General features: G+C 38.0%; 1 protein-coding gene across 10 annotated transcripts in view; it reads right to left on the bottom strand.

Annotated features, from left to right (window-relative positions):
* The window catches only part of Pcl (polycomb protein Pcl), a 374,533-nt gene that overhangs the window by 54,591 nt on the left and 297,389 nt on the right, over positions 1-22,553 (bottom strand). For all 10 annotated transcript variants that reach the window (XM_067143090.2, XM_067143088.2, XM_067143087.2 and 7 more), the window contains 2 exons: positions 17,266-17,439; positions 16,934-17,183 (listed from right to left, as the gene is read on the bottom strand). In XM_067143090.2, the coding sequence (XP_066999191.1) occupies positions 16,934-17,183; positions 17,266-17,439 (424 nt within the window). The remainder of the gene's footprint in view (positions 1-16,933; positions 17,184-17,265; positions 17,440-22,553) is intronic.

Here is a 22,553-nt window from a genome sequence, read left to right as displayed (position 1 = left end):
AATTGTACCTGCGAATCAGTCCTCAAACAAAGACTCAATGCGCGGAAACAGTACTACACTACGAAATCAGAAAATGATTGGGAAAGCTACAAAACCCAATGTGCCCAAGCAGCTAGCGTGTGCACAACTGAAAAACATAAATACGAAAAATCTCTCACTGAAAATATAGAACAAAACTTTAGGAAGAATGAAAGCAGAGAGTACCACAGAGCCTTCAAACGCAATCTCACTGGCTATACACCACTATCTCTATGCTTTGAGCGAAAGGACGGCACACTGGCAACGTCAAATGAAGAAAATTGCAGCATTCTGGCAGACTACTTCAAGAATTTACTTAATTACTCTAAACCGCAAAGCCCCAAGGAACCCTTACTCAGGTACCCAGATTCCAGACTACCCGACAGAGATGAAATCAAGCGCCACATTACCCGTCTCAAAAATAACAAAGCGCCGGGGGAAGACTCAGTAGTAGCAGAACTATGGAAATATGCCCCAGAGGAATCACTTGATATCTTCCAAAAGCAAATAGAAGAAATTTGGAACAAGGAGACCCTACCCGAAGATTGGAAAATAGCTTTGATTCATCAATTACACACACACAAAAAAAAAAAAGCAGCATGAAGAACATCAAGAACTACAGAGGAAATCTTTGCTACCCATGACTTACAAAATTCTATCACTTGCCATCCTGGAGCGTTTAGAAGCACAAGTCGAACATCAAATAGGTGAATACCAAGGAGGGTTCAGAAAAAGGTCGCTCAACAGCCGAACAGATCCAAAATCTCAAAACGATCATCAGATATTGTACGCTAAGGTCCAAGCACTATGTGTCTTTGTGGACTTCAAGAAAGCGTACGACTCCATTGACCGGGAAGTCCTGCTAGAAAGTCATACATGATTTTGGAGTTGATTTGAAACTGTTGGCATTAATAAGAGCCACCCTGACCAATACAAAATCCAAGGTGAAGTTCCACGGATGTCTCTTGCATTCCTTTGACATCAAAACAGGAGTCCGACAAGGTGATGGGCTATCCCAGATACTCTTCAACTGCGTTCTTGAAAAGATTATCAGAACCTGGTGGGTGAGATTACAGGAAACCAACTAGTCCTTTAAGAATAGGAACCAAATTCAAGGGGATCACGACAGATTGCTTAGCATTTGCCGATGATATTGCTGTTCTCCTAAACGACATAGAAACCGCTAGAGCTCAAGTTGAAATTTTAAAGGAAATTGCCGAACAAACTGGTCTGCAGATATCGTTTGAGAAAAAAGTAATGACTAACATCAAAGAGGCTCCATCAAAACTCCATACAAAATACGGGGACATCACCCGAGTAGACAAATTCAAATACCTGGGTGAGATCATCATGAAAAATGGACTGGACAAAGAAGCACTTCAGGAACGAGTACACAAACTGGAAATAGCCTACCAAACATCCTGCACAATCTACAACAAAAAATGCCTTTCCCAAAACACCAAGATATGCCACTATGAAACAGTTCTGAAGCCAGTAGTTCTATATTATGACCTTCCAATGACGCGAAATTACATGTCAGGGAGTCATTGAAGGTCATAAGTATGATACATACATATGGACGGTATGGAGGTAAAATAAACTGTTGATGCACGGCGAATTTATATATTCGTAAGATATGAGCCGACAACTCGCGAATTGATAGTAGATCCTATGGAAGAGGATCGATAGATCAAGCTCAGAACTCCGTGGTAGACATCGTACCGCGTGAAAATCGCGTAGTCACAAGTGGGTATCAATAAATATTGCAGTATCAGCTGACAAGAAGATAGGCCAGACATTACAACTACTATAACAGACGTTAAGGAGGCCATGGACTGAGCTGGAATTATATACAGTTAATTATCTAACAGGCGTATGGTGTGACGTATTTCAAGTGGAAAGAACAAACAATAGTAGCGTGTGTTCCTTTGTGAATCTCTGTGATAACGTTCCTCAATGTCAAAACCAGATGTAAAGAAATCAGGATCGTAGTTATGTAGTTTATGAAAAGCAGCCTCGTTTTTTATTAAAATAATGAAGTTTGATTTTGTTTTAAATGTGAATTCTTGAATAGTACAAAAAGGATTGTGAAGCAATAGAGAGCTCAGCTCTTGTATACGAATTAAAGCTCTCTAAATTTATGAAGTTGAGGCTTAAATAACGTTAACAAACAAAGTATAGCATTGAGCGATATAAAATTTACCCAGGCCAGTATTAATCTATGACAGTAGATTAATAAATCTGTACGAATTCGTTCTAACTACTCTGTTCAAGTTTCAGGTTGAGCTCAAGATGTTGCCCATATTTATGAATAAGGAAGTCCATATAAAAGAGATGTCCGAGTAAACCAGTAGGATCCTGGTGGATCCGCACTCTGCCGAAATGAATGAGATGGCTGGAAAAATAACCTGACGAGCAATACCCAAGAAGAAGTGAAGAAGTCAGATGAGTAGTCGAACCTTGCCCTTCTTGTTTACTTGTAGATGCTTATAGTAGAAGTAGATTTTTTTTAATGTCACACAGGTGACGTAAAGTGAAATGACTTGAATGTTCTAACGTGCTAACGGTGTTGGTAATGTCATGTAATGCTACTACGTATATTAGAATATCGTTTTCGGTTGGTGAATACTGGGGTTAGGCGATCTTTCCTGCGTTGTTTTTCCGTGTTAGTGGAACAGCTTTAAGGCGTGTGTGATCTTGAATGCCACAGGTAAGTTTTGATGTGCTGATATGTGTGATACTTGAAGTGGTGATCTTATAATAATGTATAATTCCGCGGAGTGTTGTGATATGTTTAGTGGATCGATTCAGTGATGGTTGTATGAAATATAGTGAAGTTCTTCAAATATATTTAGCTCATTTATGAAGAGAATGATGATTGTTCTCATTATGTGGTGGACATTGTGTGGCGTAAAATATGTAGGGTCATCTAAAGGTATAGTGACGGCATGAGTAGGGAATGATTTGTTGAGCGGTGAATTGCGGTAGTAATTTAATTCTTTGAGATGGCCAATGGTTAGGGTAGTATTATTGAGAGGTATTTCCGCCGCGTATATTTGAATTTATTAGATGAGCGTGTTTCGTTGCGTTGTTTGAATGTTTTCGAAGAATTTGGTTAGGCATGTAAGCTGACTTGAATTTAATTTGGTATCACATGGGTAGCGGAATGTATCATTGAATATACGAGTAGGATCTTCAACAAGCTACTCGAACGATAATTAGATTGTGAGATTATTGACACCTGCACTGTAGATCAACTTGTGGTAATGCTAGATGTAATAGGTTAGCGCTGTAGAAGTATTTTCAGCAGGATGGAATGGAGCCGATGCAATGCAGATCGTTTGGCATTTGATTGTTTCTTATTTATGTCAGTAGTTAGTACCTTATTTCAGGTGCAGCCACATGATGCCGTTGGTTGGATGGAGACATGCAGTTAATTGATTATGGAACACTGATATTACTATGTATTTGATTGAATTTCGGTGTTTATCATGCGCTGTTAGAAAATTCAAGTTATTATTCAATTAATTAGGTAATTATAATGAAGTAATAAGAAAAGTAGAGCAGGGAGGACAGGTTCGTCTAGTAATACGTCAAGAATGAACAAACAAGATGAACAAATTGTGACTGAAATTGCTGATGTTCCATTATTAATATTTGTTTAAATGAATTAGTGTTGCGTGATGAGATTTTAACTTAATGACTGTCAATTACTTTTCAAGATGGACTTGATTCTTTAATACGGTGCGGTATTGATGCTCAAAGTTAATATATTTTTACGTTGCATATTCAGTTGTTCAGTTGTAGCCAGTTAATTTCATTTTATTAAAATTACTATACTTCCAATTTCTCATTGCAAATATTCATTTATGCCTAGTTTTAGTGAACTTATTATCTTGAACCTGATGTTAGATTATTATCGGACTAAGTATTGATAGGATGTGACCGCTTCCTTTCCGAAGGGCCATGCCCTGATTGGAAGATCATGTAAACCCCTGAATTCTAGTCGAGCAAAATTATAAAATTTATTATCATCTACGAGTTAGGCGTCCCACGAACGGTCACAATATGCAGCCGAAATCCTCTCTCTAAATGCCAACAAAGGACTCCTTGAAGAACTGGAGAAAAAAGAGTGCAAAATTGTGAGAGGAATCTTGGGATCAAAGTACAGAAATGGAATCCATCAAAGAGATCCAACGAGGAAGTCTACAGCAAAATAGAGAAAATTACCGACACAATCAGTACTTAATTGTGAATCTACAATCAGAACAGGACGGACACGATTTTACGGTCATCCGAAAAGAATGAACGGAAGAACGTTAACCAAAGAAATCTTTCACTTTTTTTAATTCAAACCCCAAAACCGCAATTCCCTGGTTTAGAAATACCAAAGAAGACCTGCAAATGCTACATATCTCAGCTGAAGACGCACTTAACAGAGACCGCTTCAGCAAGAAAATATTGACAAACGGGCTAAAACGAGACGAGGAACCGAAGAGAAGACACGGTGCCCCTTGGACAGAGGAGCGTAAGCAGGGCCACTCACAAAGAATGAGGGAAATTTGGGCCAAGTTCAGCGTCAAATGCAACAAGACTCAACGTGGTCCTTGAAGGCCTCAGTGAATTATATAATAATAATAATAATAATAATAATAATAATAATAATAATAATAATAATAATCGTAATGGCTGAGCTACCGTGTGCAGACATTTCAATCTGACGCCATCTGGCTGTCTGCTCGTCAATTTCGACGTTCTGTTTTACTCTAGGCCTACTAGATGGCAGACCGAGTAAACCGAAACTCTCTTGGGCGTCTATGGCTGAGATTTGATGAATTTTGTCGGGTAAACACCAAATGTGTCACCAGAGATCTTTTACATGCCGACATCGTACGACATGGGGTGTCGAAGGGACTTATTTCCCACCCTTCAAAAATCAGACTGCCTCTGCCGGGTATGAACCCGCTATCTTGGGATCCGGAGGTAGACACTAACAATGATCCACAGAGGCAGCTTAAGCTGTGCTTAATAACCCTTATAAGAGTTGTAAAATTGTGAACCAATATGTGACAAATACTGGAATAAATATCAATATTGAAGGAACTACCTCCACTACTGAGCTTGTATTGAATCAGCATGTTCATGTAATAAACAATAATTTATAACATACTTTATGCATATGCACACAGAGGATGGAGTTGTAGATGAATGTAAATTATGCAATGAGAACATTTCAAGTTTAAAATTAAAGATGGGCTACAACACTTGAAGATATTGTCACTGTGCTCAATTTCCATCTTCAAAAAATAGTACTAATATTCAGAAATAAATATAACAGATATTCACCATTATGAAAAACTTCTCATGTCATTACAAGATCTCGAGATAACAGGCTTCTACTGCACTCACATTTAATGTTGTCTAGACAGCTAACAGATTTTTCGATGTTAAAAGCAATACAATGCATTTAAAATAAACCTGTGGTGCAACAACCCATTAGGGCCTTGGACTTCCTAGACGACTGCTGCCCAACAAAATGGTCCGCAGATAATGGAGTACGGCATCCTCACATATATCGATTGGCTTTCGTGAGAGGGTATCCTTCATCTCAGCAAAGCAATTCCTCCCATGATCTCATGAGGCTGAGTAAACCCTGTTTTAGCCCTAAGTCCTGAATTAAAATATGTAGACAGGCCAGAAATTGAACCCAGGGTAGGGCCTCTCTGTAGGAGGCAGGCATGCTATCCCCTTACACTACAGGGCTGGCTAATAGTTTCTGTTATTAAAATTAATTCTTCTACTTTGTGCTTTCAAAAATAGAACAAGCCCAATATGGATAAAATTTACATTTTTGGACTATATATGCAAACGGCAAGGAACAAGAAGACAGAACAACAGGAATTTAAAAATGAGTTTTTCAGTGCATCATTTACTGATAATTGAAGACCTTGAGAGTAAAAACTGATAACCCTCATATTTTAATTTTTAACTTCTTTGTTGTAAACTAGTTATATCCAACATGAAGATGTGTTTTTTCAAGAAGTTAGTTGATTTAATGAGAGACGGCAGCACAATCCAGTTCATTTTCGTAACAGGCCACACGTTCCTGCAGTAAACAATGAGAATTCATATTTTGAAGATGGCTCATTTTTATGAACATATGCTTTCTTCTAAAGAAAATCTCATTTATGGTAAATACTGAAGATAGGATATAATTGACAGATGATAGTTTAAAGGATTCGGATTACACTGAAATCCCAGAAGATGACAAACTCATCAGAAAATAGTCAACAAATAACTTTTCCAGATGGCTAGCAGCTGTGTTTACCATATGGTTTTGAAATGTTGGTTGTAGCTATTTACATGCTGATATATACCTTTTGCAAAAATATTAGTATTTATCATCATCATCATCAACCACTCTTTGCACATGTTTTAAGTGACTATGTGGGTTATAACATTTTACACTTGTTGATGTACCAGTACTTCACATCGAGCTCGATAGCTGCAGTCGCTTAAGTGCGGCCAGTATCCAATAATCGGGAGATAGTGGGTTCGAGTGCCACTGTCGGCAGCCTTGAAGATGATTTTCCGTGGTTTCCCATGGCTGTACCATAATTAAGGCCACAGCCGCTTCCTTCCAACTCCTAGGCCTTTCCTATCCCATCGTCACCATAAGACCTATCAGTGTCAGTGCGACGTAAAGCAAATAGCAAAAAGTACTTCACATATAGGATTATAAGATTGACTGGGTAACTGTCTCATGTGAAAATTTTGTAAAAAGTGAAAAGGAGAAATGTTGGGGAGAGTTTACCAACAAAATTGAGCAAGATAGTCGAGGAAATAAGAAACTATTATACAGAATAATAAGATCGAAAAGAATAAATCAAGAAAAAATAGTCACTACCACAAGCTATCCAGCCTTAAATCTCTTTAATATGCCAGGCTGGATAGCTTGTGGTAGTGCACTGGCCTCCTGAGCTCAAGTTGGCGGTTTCGATTCTGGCTCAATCCGGTGGTACTTGAAGGAACTCAAATACGTCAGGCTAGTGTTGGTGGATTTACTGACATGTCAAGAAAGTCCAGCCGGACAAATTTACAGCACCCTGGCATATCCCAAAAACGTAAAAGTAGTTAGCGGGACGTAAAAGCAATAACATTATTATTATGATTATTATTAGTATCACAAATAACCTGATAATAAAGAACACATGGTTTACGAAGAGGAATAGCCATAAGATCAGCCGATATAGTTGGGATGTACAGTATGAAACACTCATAGGTTTTATTATAACAGACAGAGAATGGGGAAGATATGTCATGAATACGAAGATAATCCCCAGTGAAAGTATGAAGGGTGATCATAGATTATTAATTGTGGAATTAAAACAAGTAAAAATCCCTAAAATTGTATTGAAGAAGAAACTAAAGATCAGGATTTGGGAATTGGAGGAGGAGGAGGATAAAAGAATGGCGTTCCAAGATTTTATACAAAGGAAGTTGCCTAACCCGGAAATATGAAGTTGAGAAGAAGAGTGGGGCAATTTAAGACAGACATTTTGGAAGCAGCAACTGAGGTGTGCGGAAAAACAAAAGCAAAGGTTAAGGGAAAGGAGACACAGTGGTGGACAGACAAAATAAAAAAAGAAATAAAAGAAAGGAACAAAAGTGAAGAAAGAAATGGATAAGGAAAAGCAAAAAAACGTATCAGAGGGATGAGAATAAGATAGAAAGGTTACATGTGGAATACAAAAGATTGAAACTACAAGTAAGGAGGAGTATCAACGACGAAAAGGAGAAATGTTGGGGAGAGTTTACCAACAAAATTGAGCAAGATAGTCGAGGAAAAAGGAAACTATTATACAGAGTAATAAAATCGAAAAGAATAAATCAAGAAAAAATCAAGGCATTAGATAGAGACGACGGATTGACAGTACATGATGAAAAGGGTTTCAGAAGGTGATGGCAAAGTATTTTGAAAAACTTTATAATGAGGATGACTGCTCGGAGGAAAAACGAGATAAGAAAATGGAAATAATAAATGGATGAAGAGAACCCAATAACATGGTTGGAACCTGAAAGAGCAGTGAAAGCAATGACCAAAGGTAAAGCAAGTGGAAAAGACTAATTGAATGCTGATATGATTCAAGGCAGCAGGAAGCATTGGTCTACAGTTGCTATACCGAGCCCTCAATGCCATATGGAAGGATGAAAGGATACCTGAAGATTGGCAACAAGGAAGCATTGTACCAATGTTCAAAAAAGGAAATAGGAAGAAATGTGAAAATTATATACATATAACCCAATTATCATCACATGGGCTAATAATAATAGAGGGAGGCATAGACAAAAGACTGAGGGATATAACAGAAACATAGAAGAACAATATGGCTTTAGACTGAATAGATCAACAATAGAGGTGATATTTGCAGTGCGAACATAATAGAGAAACATCTGGAAAGGAATAAGGAAGTCATCTTCGTATTTTTGGATTTGGAAAAAGCACATGATACAGTTAAAAGAAAACAGTATGGGAATGTCTACTGAAAAGGAATGTAGCAAAATCAATTAAAAAGATAAAAGTGTTGTATCATGAGAGTAAAAGCAGTGTACAAGTGGAGGGTGGTGACTATGAAACATTTTATACAAAAAAAAAAAGTCTCAAGCAAGGAAGTGCACTGTCACCATTATTGTTTATTATATTGATGGATGAAGTCATAAAACATGTAAAACTGAGTATCAGTAGTGATGAAGTGAATGCTTTGGTATTTGCAGATGATGTGGTGATTTGGGGAAAAGGAGAAAAGGAAGTACAAAGGAGACTGGACGTTTGGAATGAAAATCTGAAGGAGTTTGGGATGGTAATTAGTAAAAAGAAAACTGTAGTCATGCACTGTGGAAAAGAGAAAAAAAGCCAAGTGAACAGAGACGGAGAACGGTTAGAGAATGTAGAACAGTTTACATATCTGGGCAGCATTATTACTGGAAGTAATGAAATCAACCCTGAAATTAATAACAGACTAAGTAAAGGTACAACATTTTACCATCAAGTCAAAGAGATTTCATGGGATGACAAAGTACCCAAGAGTACGAAATTACCATCATTTAAACAGTATTTCAAACCAATATACGGACTGGAAACGCTGGTAACTAAAGAGACAAGATAGTAAGATCAAAGCAGTAGAAACAAAATTTTTAGGAACATCGGTTCAAAAGACAAGAGATAGAATGCAAAATATTAAAATCAGAGAAGAGCTAAATATAGAACCATTAGTACAGAACATACAGAAAGCAAGACTTAAGATGGTTCGGACATATAAAAAGAATGGAAAAGGAACGGGTAGCAAGAATGGAATTGGAAAGATAAGTTAAGGGAAAGAGACCAGTTGGAAGACTGAGAAGAAGGTGGATGGATCAGATTTGGAAGGACATTAGAGAAGCTGGATTGGATGTGGTGGAAGTAATGGAGCAGGAAAAGTGGAAGGACAGAAAGGAGTGGAGGAAGCTTGTTAACCACACCTGGGCGACTGGAGTGGGACATTGACGATGATGATGATGATGATGATGATTATGATTATTAGTATTCTCTAACTTATTTCACTTTATTAAACATAATAGTCTACATTCAGCATTTTTGTTCCTTTCCTACGGCAGTGAACTTCAGCCTGAACTATAGAAAGATTTTTTTTTGTATCATCAGTTTATCCATACGTTATCAATATTGCTTGTAAAGAATTATAACCCTCGAATCGAAGGCACATTCAGTGTTCAATAAACTCTAATTAATTGCAATACTAGTTTAGTACGCATTTTTTCTCCAGGATGTTATAAACAAGGATAACGTGTACCATTGTACTGAGTAAGATGTTGCAAAGATTAAAAATTTTAGCAGTAAATATTTTGTGAAAATTCATCCCTTTATATCTCAGAACTTACAAAAAAATTAGAGTTGTCATTATTTTCCCTCGCAGTCTTCACCTAATGGATAGATTTTAATTTACCACCTAGTAAAAGTTGAAATTTGTGTGCAGGCAAATGAAAAGGAACATGATGTGTAATGAGATAAACGTACTGCCGTGTTCCATAGTATGTACCTAATATCATGTAACTGAATTGAATACCTCCAAAAGAAATTAAGGACTTAAATTAACATGTAATTTTACAACATAACATTTCATAACTTTTCAGTAGAGGTGTTTAAAACTTTGGTTACTTTATGACACGTAACTACTAAACTATTTGGAAGTTACGTTGGCATTTTTATTTTCATGTTCACCGGTATTCTGATGTAGATTTTCTTAAACGAATATTACCAACAGATATTATTTACGGTCTAATTTTTTCACGGAGATCTATCCATCTATGTTAAGCCTCTGAGGTTTTATGACTTGCGGAAGGTCACTGAAGACAACTACTTGCAACACTACTGCACTTTACAAAGATTATCGCATGCCTCAATGATCGTTAATCACAGCCATCATAAGACAGGAATGAAGAACTAAGAAACAATGTTAAGTTTTGGTCCACCCATTCAATACACATCACTTTACAAGTGAAAAACTATTTAATAAAAAAACATATTAAATATAATATTAGGTTAAAAAGCATTTTAATATATTTAGGATAAAAAACATATTAAATATATTTGGGTGAATAAATACCGTATAATCTCGAGTACCACCCGCACTGTTTTTTTTCAAAAATATTGTTTCCAAAATTGGGTGCGGGTCTTATTTAAAATTTTGGGAAATTTATATTTCCGAATGCACATTAATCGGGCATCACCACTGGTGCGGCCTGGCAACAATGCTCTCACCGCTTCCGCGCTCAGCGTCAGTCTCATGCACGATCTCAGAGTATTACCATATTTACCCGAATAATCCCCGCCGTAGAATAAAGCGCGCACCCTCATTTTAGGACGGCTCATTTTGGAGGAGAAAAAAAAAAAACATTAAATGAACTAAAATTCCTTCCATCGAAAGAGTAACGCAGGCATAAACAAACATTTCGTATCACTCCGCGAGGTGCATGTGGTTTTTACGCAAATATGAACATGTAAATTTACGGATAAAGCTGCTTTGCCTGAGATGATAAAAATACATTATCACTGCTATGAAATATATTTTCCATGAAAATGAGCAAGTAAGCCTACGTTTTTTCATCGAGTTATATCTTAAATTCCAAAGCGATGACCTATATTTTTTGTGAGCTTAAAAATTTCCTGAAAGTCCAAATTAATTTTTGCTGGTGTTTGGGTAGTGCCGAGTAATGATATTCGGAGCACGGCTAGTGCATCCGAGTGTTATGAAAGGTGCTGCTCATAGGGTCAGTCGTGCTCCAATTGTACTTTCTGACCCAGCGAGGAAAGCAATGGCAAACTACCTCACTCCTCATCTTGCCTAGTACGCCTCATTTTGGTGCTGCCCTTGGTTTTTGAGGTTTCCATATAACTGCATAACCTTTGGTGGTGCTATTTGAGGATCCAACCAGCCTCTGGGCTGATGACCTAACAGACAGACACCAAACCCCGAGAAAGTGTTGAGGGAAATTTTCGAGATATTAAGGAAGGTAAATGGACGGCCCAGTTCAGTTCGCAGGTTGATACCACACGCGAGTGCTATCTTCTTTTGAGGCGTGAACGCCTCTGAACGCCCGATGCTGCATGCTTACGAAATACACTCGAAACACTATTTCCCTCGCCTGTCGATACAATACTTGTCTTTTTGCACTTCCTGGATTCATCGTACACACGCAAATAATTCCCTAAATTCGTTGATTATGATATTTACAAATAAAACTCTAAACATTCACTCGTGACCCGCACAAACAGGCACTTCTTACTGAAATGATTCTATTGGCTCTGCGGGAAACACGTCATACTACAAAGCGCGCAAATGTTACTACGCAACCCTCTTCACACCGCCTTCCCAGTTGCGTTCTACTCTAGAATACTCTCCTAAATTACTTACAAGGTCGTCACACTCCACGTCTAAAACACTTCTCACACGTGGCCTCTGTTTACTGGACAGTAACACGACCGGTGGTGGATAATTCTTTTTGTGCAATGTAAACACAGACACACGGGCGAAATCTGATGTTAGTTTTGCGATACAGTAAAACCTCGTTAATTCAAAGACTTTGTAATACAGAAATCGGACTTCCAATTACGTGATTTCGAATTAACAACCATCTTGTAATTCAGAAATGCCAACCGTTGCCAATTTTCTCGGATTCTGCTTTTCTGCGTACTGCCTGCTACGTGATAGATTTCACTCTATTTTCAAGTATAAAACATACTATAGACACATCGAAATGAGTGAAAGTGCAGAAAGCTACCCCTGCACGTTCTGGAAGCCACGTTCTATCATGACGTGGAGAAATTTTGAATTTAAATTACTCTGTAAAATATTGTACTATTTAAAGAATGTAGTCAGTTTAGAATTAAACGTCTGAATTGCTTTCCGTTTAAATATGGCATATGGGGACAGTTATCTTCCATCTACTACTGCACAAAGCATAACTGTACACTTGCCATCAAAAACTAGGCGAGCTAGGAGTTTGTTGGCAACCTTGACGCAAATAAAACCCGCACCCAATTTCGTGCATCAAAATTTTTTTTAAAATATGCGGGGATTACTTGCGTAAATACGGTAATATGAATTCCACAAAGCGTTTGTGATCTTTTACTGATTTTACTGAGAGAGAGAAACAAAGTAGTTCGGGAAGCTGAAATTATTGGAAATCGTGCCGCTGGTAGGAAATACGATATTGACGAGTCGTGTATTCGCGATTGGAGAAAGAAGAAAAATGTGCTATTAACATGTAGTGGTGATAGTAGAGCTTTTCGTGGACTGAGTGTACAAAGTCCAGAAATTGAAAAAAAAAAAAAAAAAAAAATAATAATAATAATAAATTGGGATATGGTGTGTCAACCGAAATGTGTCAGCTAAAGGCATTAGAGATCGCAAAGGAACTTGCGACGACAGGGTTCAAGGCAAGCCGAGGATGGGTTTGTAATTTTTATAAAAGAAATGGGTTGAGCGTACGAAGGCGTACTTCAATTTCACAGCGTCTTCCTGGTGCCTACGATAAGAAGTTATTGTCGTTTCAGTGTCGCATCATTCTGTTGCGGAAGGAAAATACAAACAGTATTTGCTTTCCCAAATTGGCAATGCAGATCAGATGCCCAGTCTACTTTGAAATGCCAGTGGACAGGACTGTGAATGTTAGGGGTGCGAAAAGTGTTACCGTATCATTAGAAGAGGTGGTAATGAAAAACAACGGTGTACGGTAATGTTGTGTATTCTCGCCGACGGAACCAAATTGCCGCCGTACATTGTTCTCAAGCGAAAGACGCTCCCTAAAAATCTACCCGCTGGTGTTATCGTCAGATCTCAAAACTCCGGCTGGATGGACAGTTCACTTGTGGAAGACTGGGTAAAGTGTGTCTGGCAACATCGCCCTGGTGCATTATTGGGACAAAAGAGCTTGCTTGTTCTCAACAGTACCACGGCCACACAACAGACGCTGTGAAGAAACATATCAAGTATGGGAAAACTGACCTAGCAGTCATTCCGGGTGGGATGACGTCTATGCTACAGCCACTGGATGTCTGCGTGAACCGTCCATTTAAAGCAGCTCTGAAACAGCTCTATACAGAATGGCTGGCAGCTGATAATCACACACAAACGCCAAATGGTCGTATTCAAGGCCCGGCAGTTCAGCTGCTGTGTTCGTGGATTTTGAGGGCATGGAATCGTAAATAATTTTGACATCACCTTTTTTTAAAATTTTGTTCTTTCAAAATAAGGGTGCGGGTCTTATTTGGTGGCGGGTGGTATTCGAGATTATACGGTAGTTTTTCACTTGTAAAGTGATGTCTATTGATCGGGTGGACCAAAACCTAACATTGTTTCTTAGTTTTAACTGTATCAATAACGGATCTATACAATGAAGTTCGTACATTATAATAAGATGGGAATATAAGTCATTCATGTTGAAGTCTGCATTTTGAGCATATTATATGCCCTTGCAGCATCTGGTCCCGATATTCTACCTCTCCACAAGTAGCTTAGGTGCGTCGAGACTTCTTCTTTCGGGAGAATTTTCTCGGAGTTGGTGGTTATCTCTTCAGAGCCTTGCATGTTTTTTTTTTTTTTTCCCCAGGTGTTACACTTTTTGAAAAAGATGATGGAGTAATTATTGGCAGAGGAGGAGAAACAGAAGCCAACTTCGTGAGATTTTCACTTGAGATGGTTGATGGTGGTGGTGTTGGAGCAGGGAAAGATGTTATAGCAGGACACAGTATGTCTTCCTTATCTTCTGATACGAAGGGTCTAATTTTTTCATGGAGATACGTCTGTCTATTGATGCTAAGTCCTTGAGGTTTGATGACTTGCGGAAGCTTAACTGAAGTCAAGCGGTGGATTTTCCAGAAGGATGGTGTAGGGTACTTCGTCAGAAACTACGGATTGTCAACACTATACCAATGTGCTCTTTCATATACACAAAGTGATGTATCTGGGCTATTTGTGGAATGTTTTTCATTCCAGCACAGAACTTGTTTTGCCACTCATATGTAGGAATTGTTACGTTTCCCGATTCTGTGCCAACAGCGACAGGAATAATATAACAAGAAACCTGACAACTTTTACAGGTGACATCTTCAAAAACTACAACTTTCATTTTTCTGGAATGCTGTCTTGAAACAACCAAAATACAGATCAGGTTGAAATTTCATGTGTCCCACTGGCAAAAATGAATTTTTGCAACTGCTGTTCTTTCCTGTGATAACTCTCCACATGAGGTATCTCATTAAAATAATGTTTTCATTTTGCACAACACAGCTACCAGCATGGAATTCTAAATGCTTCTCACCTAACGAAATTTTTTCCAAGAAGTGATGTACAAGGGATATGACAATATTTACTCCTTTACTGGCAATGCAAGCTTCTGGAATAATGTACAAAACAAATCTTAAGTGGTTCACATGCTACACCAAAGAAACCCACTTTGTAGCCTGCAAGAAAGAAAATGAGTCCAACTTCTTGTGGCAAAATCAAAACTATAATGCATTGTGCCTGTGTATGTGTTACAGCTATGTGGCCCAAGAGGCAAAGGAGTTTCCAGTTGTCTAATTCCTTCTCTACAATTTTCTATGGTGTTTTTATAAACCATCTGCTCTGCTTGGACGTGATTAAGATGATGTACAGCCTTCTCCATCAGATTTCTTTTCTTCCTCCTCATCCATAATTGACAGTTTTCCTCTTACAGTCTGACTGCTTTTACAAGTCATACAAAGATCAGTCTTGGGTTTCTGGTTTCTGAACTACTGTGTTACTGCAAAATGTACACCAGATGGAATACCTAGCCGAGAGTGATACAGGAATTCTCTCTAATGATTTACAACTGTCAGGGTATATAATGTATGAACATACTTCTTAAACATGCTGGTAACAAGAAGCATGAGATCACTTCTTCGTTGTGTAGGGATCCGGCCTGGCATGACAAGTGCATTTTGTTCACTGAAATTATTCATAAAAATGACTGGATATTTATGATCATCAAAAGGAATAGATTTTATCTGAGAATACATTTCAGTGAATTTTTAGCTGCACCCCTTCTTTCTTGAATTGTTAATTTGAATTTTTTAGCCTCTTACAGCCATAAGCAAATACAAATTGAAAGAATGGCTGACACACACCTCCTGCCCTCTGAAGTGATAAGTTGTGTAAATTTCCTTCCTGTCATAATTTTTCCTCTTAGTAGCTGTCATCATTGGCTGGTTTCGTACTAAAGCATTTACCGCACCCATCGTTAATATGTGGCGGTGATTGACATGTTCACAAATGTAATCCAGTTCCCGACATCCTATTCTTGAAGAATGAATGAAGCTTTTGGGAGTAAGACCAGTGCAATTTCTTGTTTACAAATTCTTTAACCTCCTCTGTATGTTCGGATGGTGTTTGAACTTTGAGAACATCATGTAGAACACTTACGTCCGCGTCAGCAGAGTCCTCCTGCAACTCGTCTGTTGTGGAAATTTCAAAAGCTTCACTTTCCTCAAAATCTCTATCCTCACCAGAATTTTCACTTTCAAACTCGAGGGGTACACTGAAGTAGTCTGAAATAACATTCGATAGTTCTGGCAGCAAGTCACTGTCTGCATATTGTTTTAAAGCTTTTATAATAACATCTGCCGCATCACTAGGCCCTGACATAGTGAGAATTATTACTCCTTATTTTGGAACCTAATCTATTTTAAAACTTTTTATTAACTTAAGTTCACAACTATACGAAGAATAAGGAAACACCACAATTCTCCACGTTATGAAATACACCGAAAGACTGCATCAGTATTGGAAATGTTTGGAACAGACAGGATGTTTATGAAACCTAATACCTAGATAGGGTTTATTTATCATAAGATATCGGATTCCTCTTATCTTACGTTTGATCAGTTGTAAGAGCAAGCGAGTAACTGTGTGGAGCCTCGCTTACGATGCAAAAAGTTGTCCCTTTTCTTAGTATTAAGGAAACCTCATGTTCTAGCAGTGATTATTGTCAGAGGGCTTTTAAATTCAGGCAGTGAGTAGATGACTGTCTAAGCTATACATAGGCATCAAAAACGAAAATTCAATATTTTACTCCCTCGAGTGTTTTTTTTACAATTATTTCGTGAACTGTTGACCGAGAAGTGGTCCCTTTTCTTATTCACGCACACATTTATATATTTCATTCAAACTGTACACACAATTTTCAGGGGAAGAAACTAAACAGAATTTTCCATATCCACTTCAAAATAAGTATGGAAATGGTTAAAACAATTGATGATGCCTGACAAAGTAGGAGGTAGTTCCAAATTCTTATACCTAAAATTTAGTTAGTAAAGAATAGATACTGTAACATGGCCCACCTTCTCTGCTGTAGTTGAGATATTCTGCTTTCTTCGTTTAACAGATGGATACTTAAGTGAAGGAACTGAGAGCTCACTTGAAGGAGTACAGTTCGTCATTTCAGAAACATTCTCACTACTAATCAGACTCGCTACAGTCACTGCCTGGTTAGTAACTGGGGGGTTCTTCACTGCACTAGACTGGCCATTGAAATGTTCCTCTCCACCATGAAAACTCTTCCCCAAATGACATTTTCCAGACACAAGGGAGCTGTAAGACAAGAATATAATTGTACATTGTAAAAATCCCAAAGTACCACCAGCTTTAACAATTTCATTAACAATTTATTTACCTTAGAGAAGGTGGAAGAAATTTCAAACGCTTGTTTCCTACCCACCGCTCCTTTAGCACAGCATCACTTACTGGACGAACGCTTGGCAAGGTAAAAGATGGAGCTGGTGGAGGTACCCGTACACGGAGACCCCAGATGGTGGTGCGCTTTTTAATCTCGCGTCCACATTTGAACCTTTAATCAAACAGAAAAGAGAAATAATTCAACTGTGGTACAATGGACACTCTATTATAGCTCTTCAATAACACTAGCCTGTGATTTTCATCTTTGTTTGTTGCCTAAAGTAAATAATGTGATTTTATATAATGTTGATGAGCTGAATCAGAATTTTCAATCTGCTTACTTCTATCATGTAAGGTTTTCTTGCAAAATCACTTTAAATGTATTATATAACTACATGAATTTCATCACAAATTACTTCATTTCACTTTTATATATCAAATTCAAAAACAATATTTATAAAGGACAGTTTGCTGAAATAATGTATATGGTTGTTCATAGATACCACTAGAGATTTTTTGTTTTCTTTTGTCTTGTTTCCTTCACTATTGGATTGATCACACACAAAATTACACCACTTGCTTTTTAGCTGAGAAAGTCGTCCTGCTCCTCTTTCTTTCGTGTTTATCGCCAGGTATATCATGCTGTAACATCCGACAATAATCAGCATGCATGCTGATTTAATACGATGAGAATCGAGACTTTGAATTTACGACGTGCTCAGCGGGAAAACATGTTAATGAGGAACACACTAATGAGGTTTGACTGTATTTATTAAATTATACAGGAGCCACAGCTAATAGTGTTAGTGTTGAATGAGTATAAAGTATGGTTCTAAAAATGCTTGACAAGCTCAGAGTTTCGTGAGCTAAGCAGTGAAAGAACATACCATTTGTCTAACCTTATATTTTTAAGGGAACAATTCAAACTGATTCTTGAACGTTAGTGTGACATGAATACGGCAAAAAGGTATTTATTTGGGCATACTTTCTCATGAACTGGGATTTTGTTTCCTCTCCCCAATTGTCCATTATTTGGAAATGCTGTTGATTGGTGTGATATTATATATTTAAATCTGCAAGCTGCCATTGTTGCGCTGAGCGGTGATCATTCTTGTCTCTCGATAAGTGGATCAATACTGCACGCACGCGTGTAGCTCGTTTCTGAACGGTAAGCTTCCAGCTAGCTGCGGACTTGTCTTGCAGCCGGGCTCCAAGATGGTTGGGTCAAGTCGTGTTCGTTGGCAGACATATTGGATTGCCTGCGGGATGGAACTAAATACCCCGGGATGAATGTGCCAGAAGACTAAGGCTACGCCTAGATATTTTTTTTTAAATCATCGTGTGCTCCAAGTTAACATTAATTTCTTATTTTAGTAATATTTTATGATGTGAGTGTTAACTGCTGCCTGTGTGGCAGGTGACCATTCTACCACTGAACTTCTGACTGTATCAAAAGTTTTGTGCCATTGGATTACACTAAATTGGAGATGGAACCACCAATATGTAAGTAAATGTTCTTTAAAAACCTTTTTTTTTTTTTGGAAGCTCATCTACTGCTGTGAATTATTTGGACAAGGCATTATCTACCACCGTTGTCATGGAATTTTCAGCAACACTGTCAGGATCCAATCAAACCACTGTCGCAACTAAAATTTAAAATTTGGTCAACTAGACTTTCCGAAACAATTGAGTTAATCAATACTTTCTCTCCAGTATTTAAAATTTTGGTAACAAATCAGAAATGTTCAATCAGTATGGTTAAGATTTTCACATGTAATTATAAGTTGAGTATGGGGAAATTTGGAAACATATTATAAGGGGCCTATGAGAGTAAAGTTGTTCTAGTTGTTTAATTTATTTGAGATTATCTTACATGTTAAATTTTTGGATCCTTATATTTTTCGATTGGTTATTAGTATTATTATTATTAAAATTTTTTTTTGGTTGGTGGATTTCAATTTGTTCTTTCTTGTGCTTGTATGTAACCTCCTATTATTCTGTAAATTTCGTGAGTTGCCCTGTGTTGGCGATTTATTGCAAGGGGATAGTCTGTTTTGCTTTCCTGGGATCGTGTTCAAACTATGACTCTGTACAAGTGATATTTTGTACCCTTTATCACATACAAACAATTAAACAGAGGGGTTAGTAAAACCACAGCCACGTGAAATGAAGTTTCTAGAAACTACTCTTAAAAAGACATGCCAGGACCGTGCCATGAATGAAGACATCAGAATGGAACTGGAAGTAGACATGATAAAAGAGAAGCTAAGGTCTTCGAAACTAATATGGTATGGACATGTAAAGAGAATGCTGGAACAAGACCACCAAATACATCCCTAGAAAGGGTTGAAGGAAAAAGGCCAGTGGGAAGACCTAGCAACAGATGGTTGTAACAGCTGCGAGAAAATACAGAGAGAAGAGAAAGGAACTGGGAGTCAATGGTGAGAGAGGAGGCATTTCCGGATAGGCAACAATGGCAAAAGACTCGTTCAACACCACCCTACCCACCACTCCTCTTCCTTTAAACAAATACTTCTACTGATTTGTCCTCCTCAATTCCAACTTTATCTTCATACTGTGAACATTCCTTCTTTTAAGAACACCCCTCAAAACTTATTTGTCTACTAATGTCATTCCACACCATTTCTTCACTGAGAGCTCGGAACATACCATGTACAAGTAACAATTGTTGTTCCGTATTGAAGACAACGCTAGGTATAGAACCTCAATGATAATATAATAAAACCACCTATTCAATACTTTCCACTTTTAATGTGGTGTGAATCTACATGAATGTATGTAGGGTCAAATAAACCCTGGTTTGTAATATCCTCTTTACCCAAAACTTATGATAGGGGAAGAAGATCCATATTAGTTTTAGACATGTGTTGAGTTAGATAGAAAAGGACTGACAAGTTTTAATTGTGTTAAAACACCATTAATTTGTTACCCACAGTTATGTATATTCACATTTAAAAAACTATCCTGGCATGTTAGTCTTAAGATTAACGTTTGTATACTACACTATATATGGTTAAAAAGGTCCCAAACCTTGACCTAAAGGTTGTCTACAGGCCGAAGATGCCCAAATAATGAGTGAAACATGTACCTGACCTGATAAGACTACATAGTCTTTTGTCGGAAATCACCAGAAGAAATCAAGCTGCTTTTCTCTGGATTTCTTCTAGTTCTAGATTTGTGTAATCCTGGTGAGGGCTCGATACAATGGAACCATACTCTAATTGTGGTCTTACCAGAGACTTATATGCCTTCATTGCATGAAATAAATTTCACTATAAAGCCTGTACTGTCGTACGTATATTTAATCAAAAGGTATAGTCAAATATTTCACCTTTACAACACTAGATTTTTAAAAATTTATTTAAATAACATTAAAAAATAATGGAACATGTTTCATCTATCCTGTAGCTGAAAAGTTTTAAGATTAAGAACAAAGGACAAGGACAAAAACACATTAAAATAATTCGGAATACCAAATGCGTCAATGAAAATGTTGAAAAATTATGTTGGAATGTTGTGAGTACAATATTTGATAACGTTAAAAAAGATACTGAAGACATGAGATAGTTCAGTAGAACTGGTAATAGAGTCCTTCTTGATGTGATGATGATGTGCTGAAATACAGTTTGCAAATGTGTCGATTGAAACTTGGTGATATGGAGCACAATGTTTAGTTCTGGTAGTACAATGAAGATAAAATACTAAACATATGTTAAACATAAGTGATGGTTCAAGCTTCCATCATACACAGCCTCCACAGTCCACCTCAAGTCAGCCATAAACATCCATACATTCTTGGGCAGGCAGGAACGTAAGTATTCAGATGTGCCACATTTTATTTCATTCTTTTGTATTATATGATGCTTCAAAACTTGCTTATTTTTAACGTTAATAAAAGCCTTCATTCTCGTTCTAGGGCATTCTACTGCACATTTTTCCACCTATTATATCAGATATTCCGCCTACCTTATTATCAAGAGCTGGCCCCGTGGTGTAGGAGTAGCATGCTTGCCTCTTACCTGGAGGTCCTGGGTTCGATTCCCGGGCAGGTCAGGGATTTTTACCTGGACCTAAGGGCTGCTTCGAGGTCCGCTCAGCCTACCAGATTAGAATTGAGGAGCTATCTGACGGCGAGATAGTGGCCCCAGTCTAGAAAGCCAAGAATAACGGCCAAGGGGATTCGTCATGCTGACCACACGACACCTTGTAATCTGCAGGCATTCGGACTGAGCAGCGGTCGCTTGGTAGGCCAAGGCCCTTCAAGGGCTGTAGTGCCATGGGGGTTATTATCAAGAATTGTTAACATCACCACGCCAACAAGATGAACTCTATTTTACTTGAACCATCACTTATGTTTAACATCCGTTTAATATTTTATCTTCAATCTACGGCTGTCCAGCAGTTCCAAACAGAGCGTCGAAGAATGCAAGCAGAGGCTCGTCTTAGAAGAAAGCTTGGACAAACCCAACCACGTCCACCTCCCTCTCTCAGGCGTACCACATGTTGGTCGCATGTTCAATGCATGGACTGGCCTGTGGAGTTATCAACTACCATCTACACAAAGCGGACTAAACATTTCTTTGCTAGGGGCTTTACGTCGCGCCGACACAGATAGGTCTTATGGCGACGATGGGATAGGAAAGGCCTAGGAGTTGGAAGGAAGCGGCCGTGGCCTTAATTAAGGTACAGCCCCAGCATTTGCCTGGTGTGAAAATGGGAAACCACGGAAAACCATTTTCAGGGCTGCCGATAGTGGGATTCAAACCTACTATCTCCCGGATGCAAGCTCACAGCGGACTAAACATTAACTGCAGGTGAAAAACGTATACTCGGATATGGGTAACAGTCGACAATGACGATATACTAAAGAGTGATCTTACGAGAAACTTTGACCCCATTCACGCAGTACTTAAAATTGAAAGTACTTTTCCTCTTTGTGAAACCCATAACCCGACATTTCACCCTGTTTATCATCATACCATTGCCTGCTGTCCATCTCACAACAATGTTAACATCTTTTATGCAGAGCTCACAATCTTGCAACTCCTTAACTCCGATTCAATTCTGGAGTATACTGCAGCTTTGTGGTTCAGGAGAATAAAAAGAAAAATACGTAAGTTGTTCCTTATGGCTCTCCAAATATTAATCTATTATGCAGGTTTGTGTATTTGAGTATTTGAGTTCTTATAAGGTGAGCATTCAGAATACAAAAGCTCTTCACATAATACTCAAATACTGGAATTAGGGAATCAACTTTGAGAAAAG

Source organism: Anabrus simplex, chromosome 3 (assembly GCF_040414725.1).
Source record: "Anabrus simplex isolate iqAnaSimp1 chromosome 3, ASM4041472v1, whole genome shotgun sequence".
Lineage (NCBI taxonomy): Eukaryota > Metazoa > Arthropoda > Insecta > Orthoptera > Tettigoniidae > Anabrus > Anabrus simplex.
This window is presented reverse-complemented; position numbering and strand designations above follow the sequence as displayed.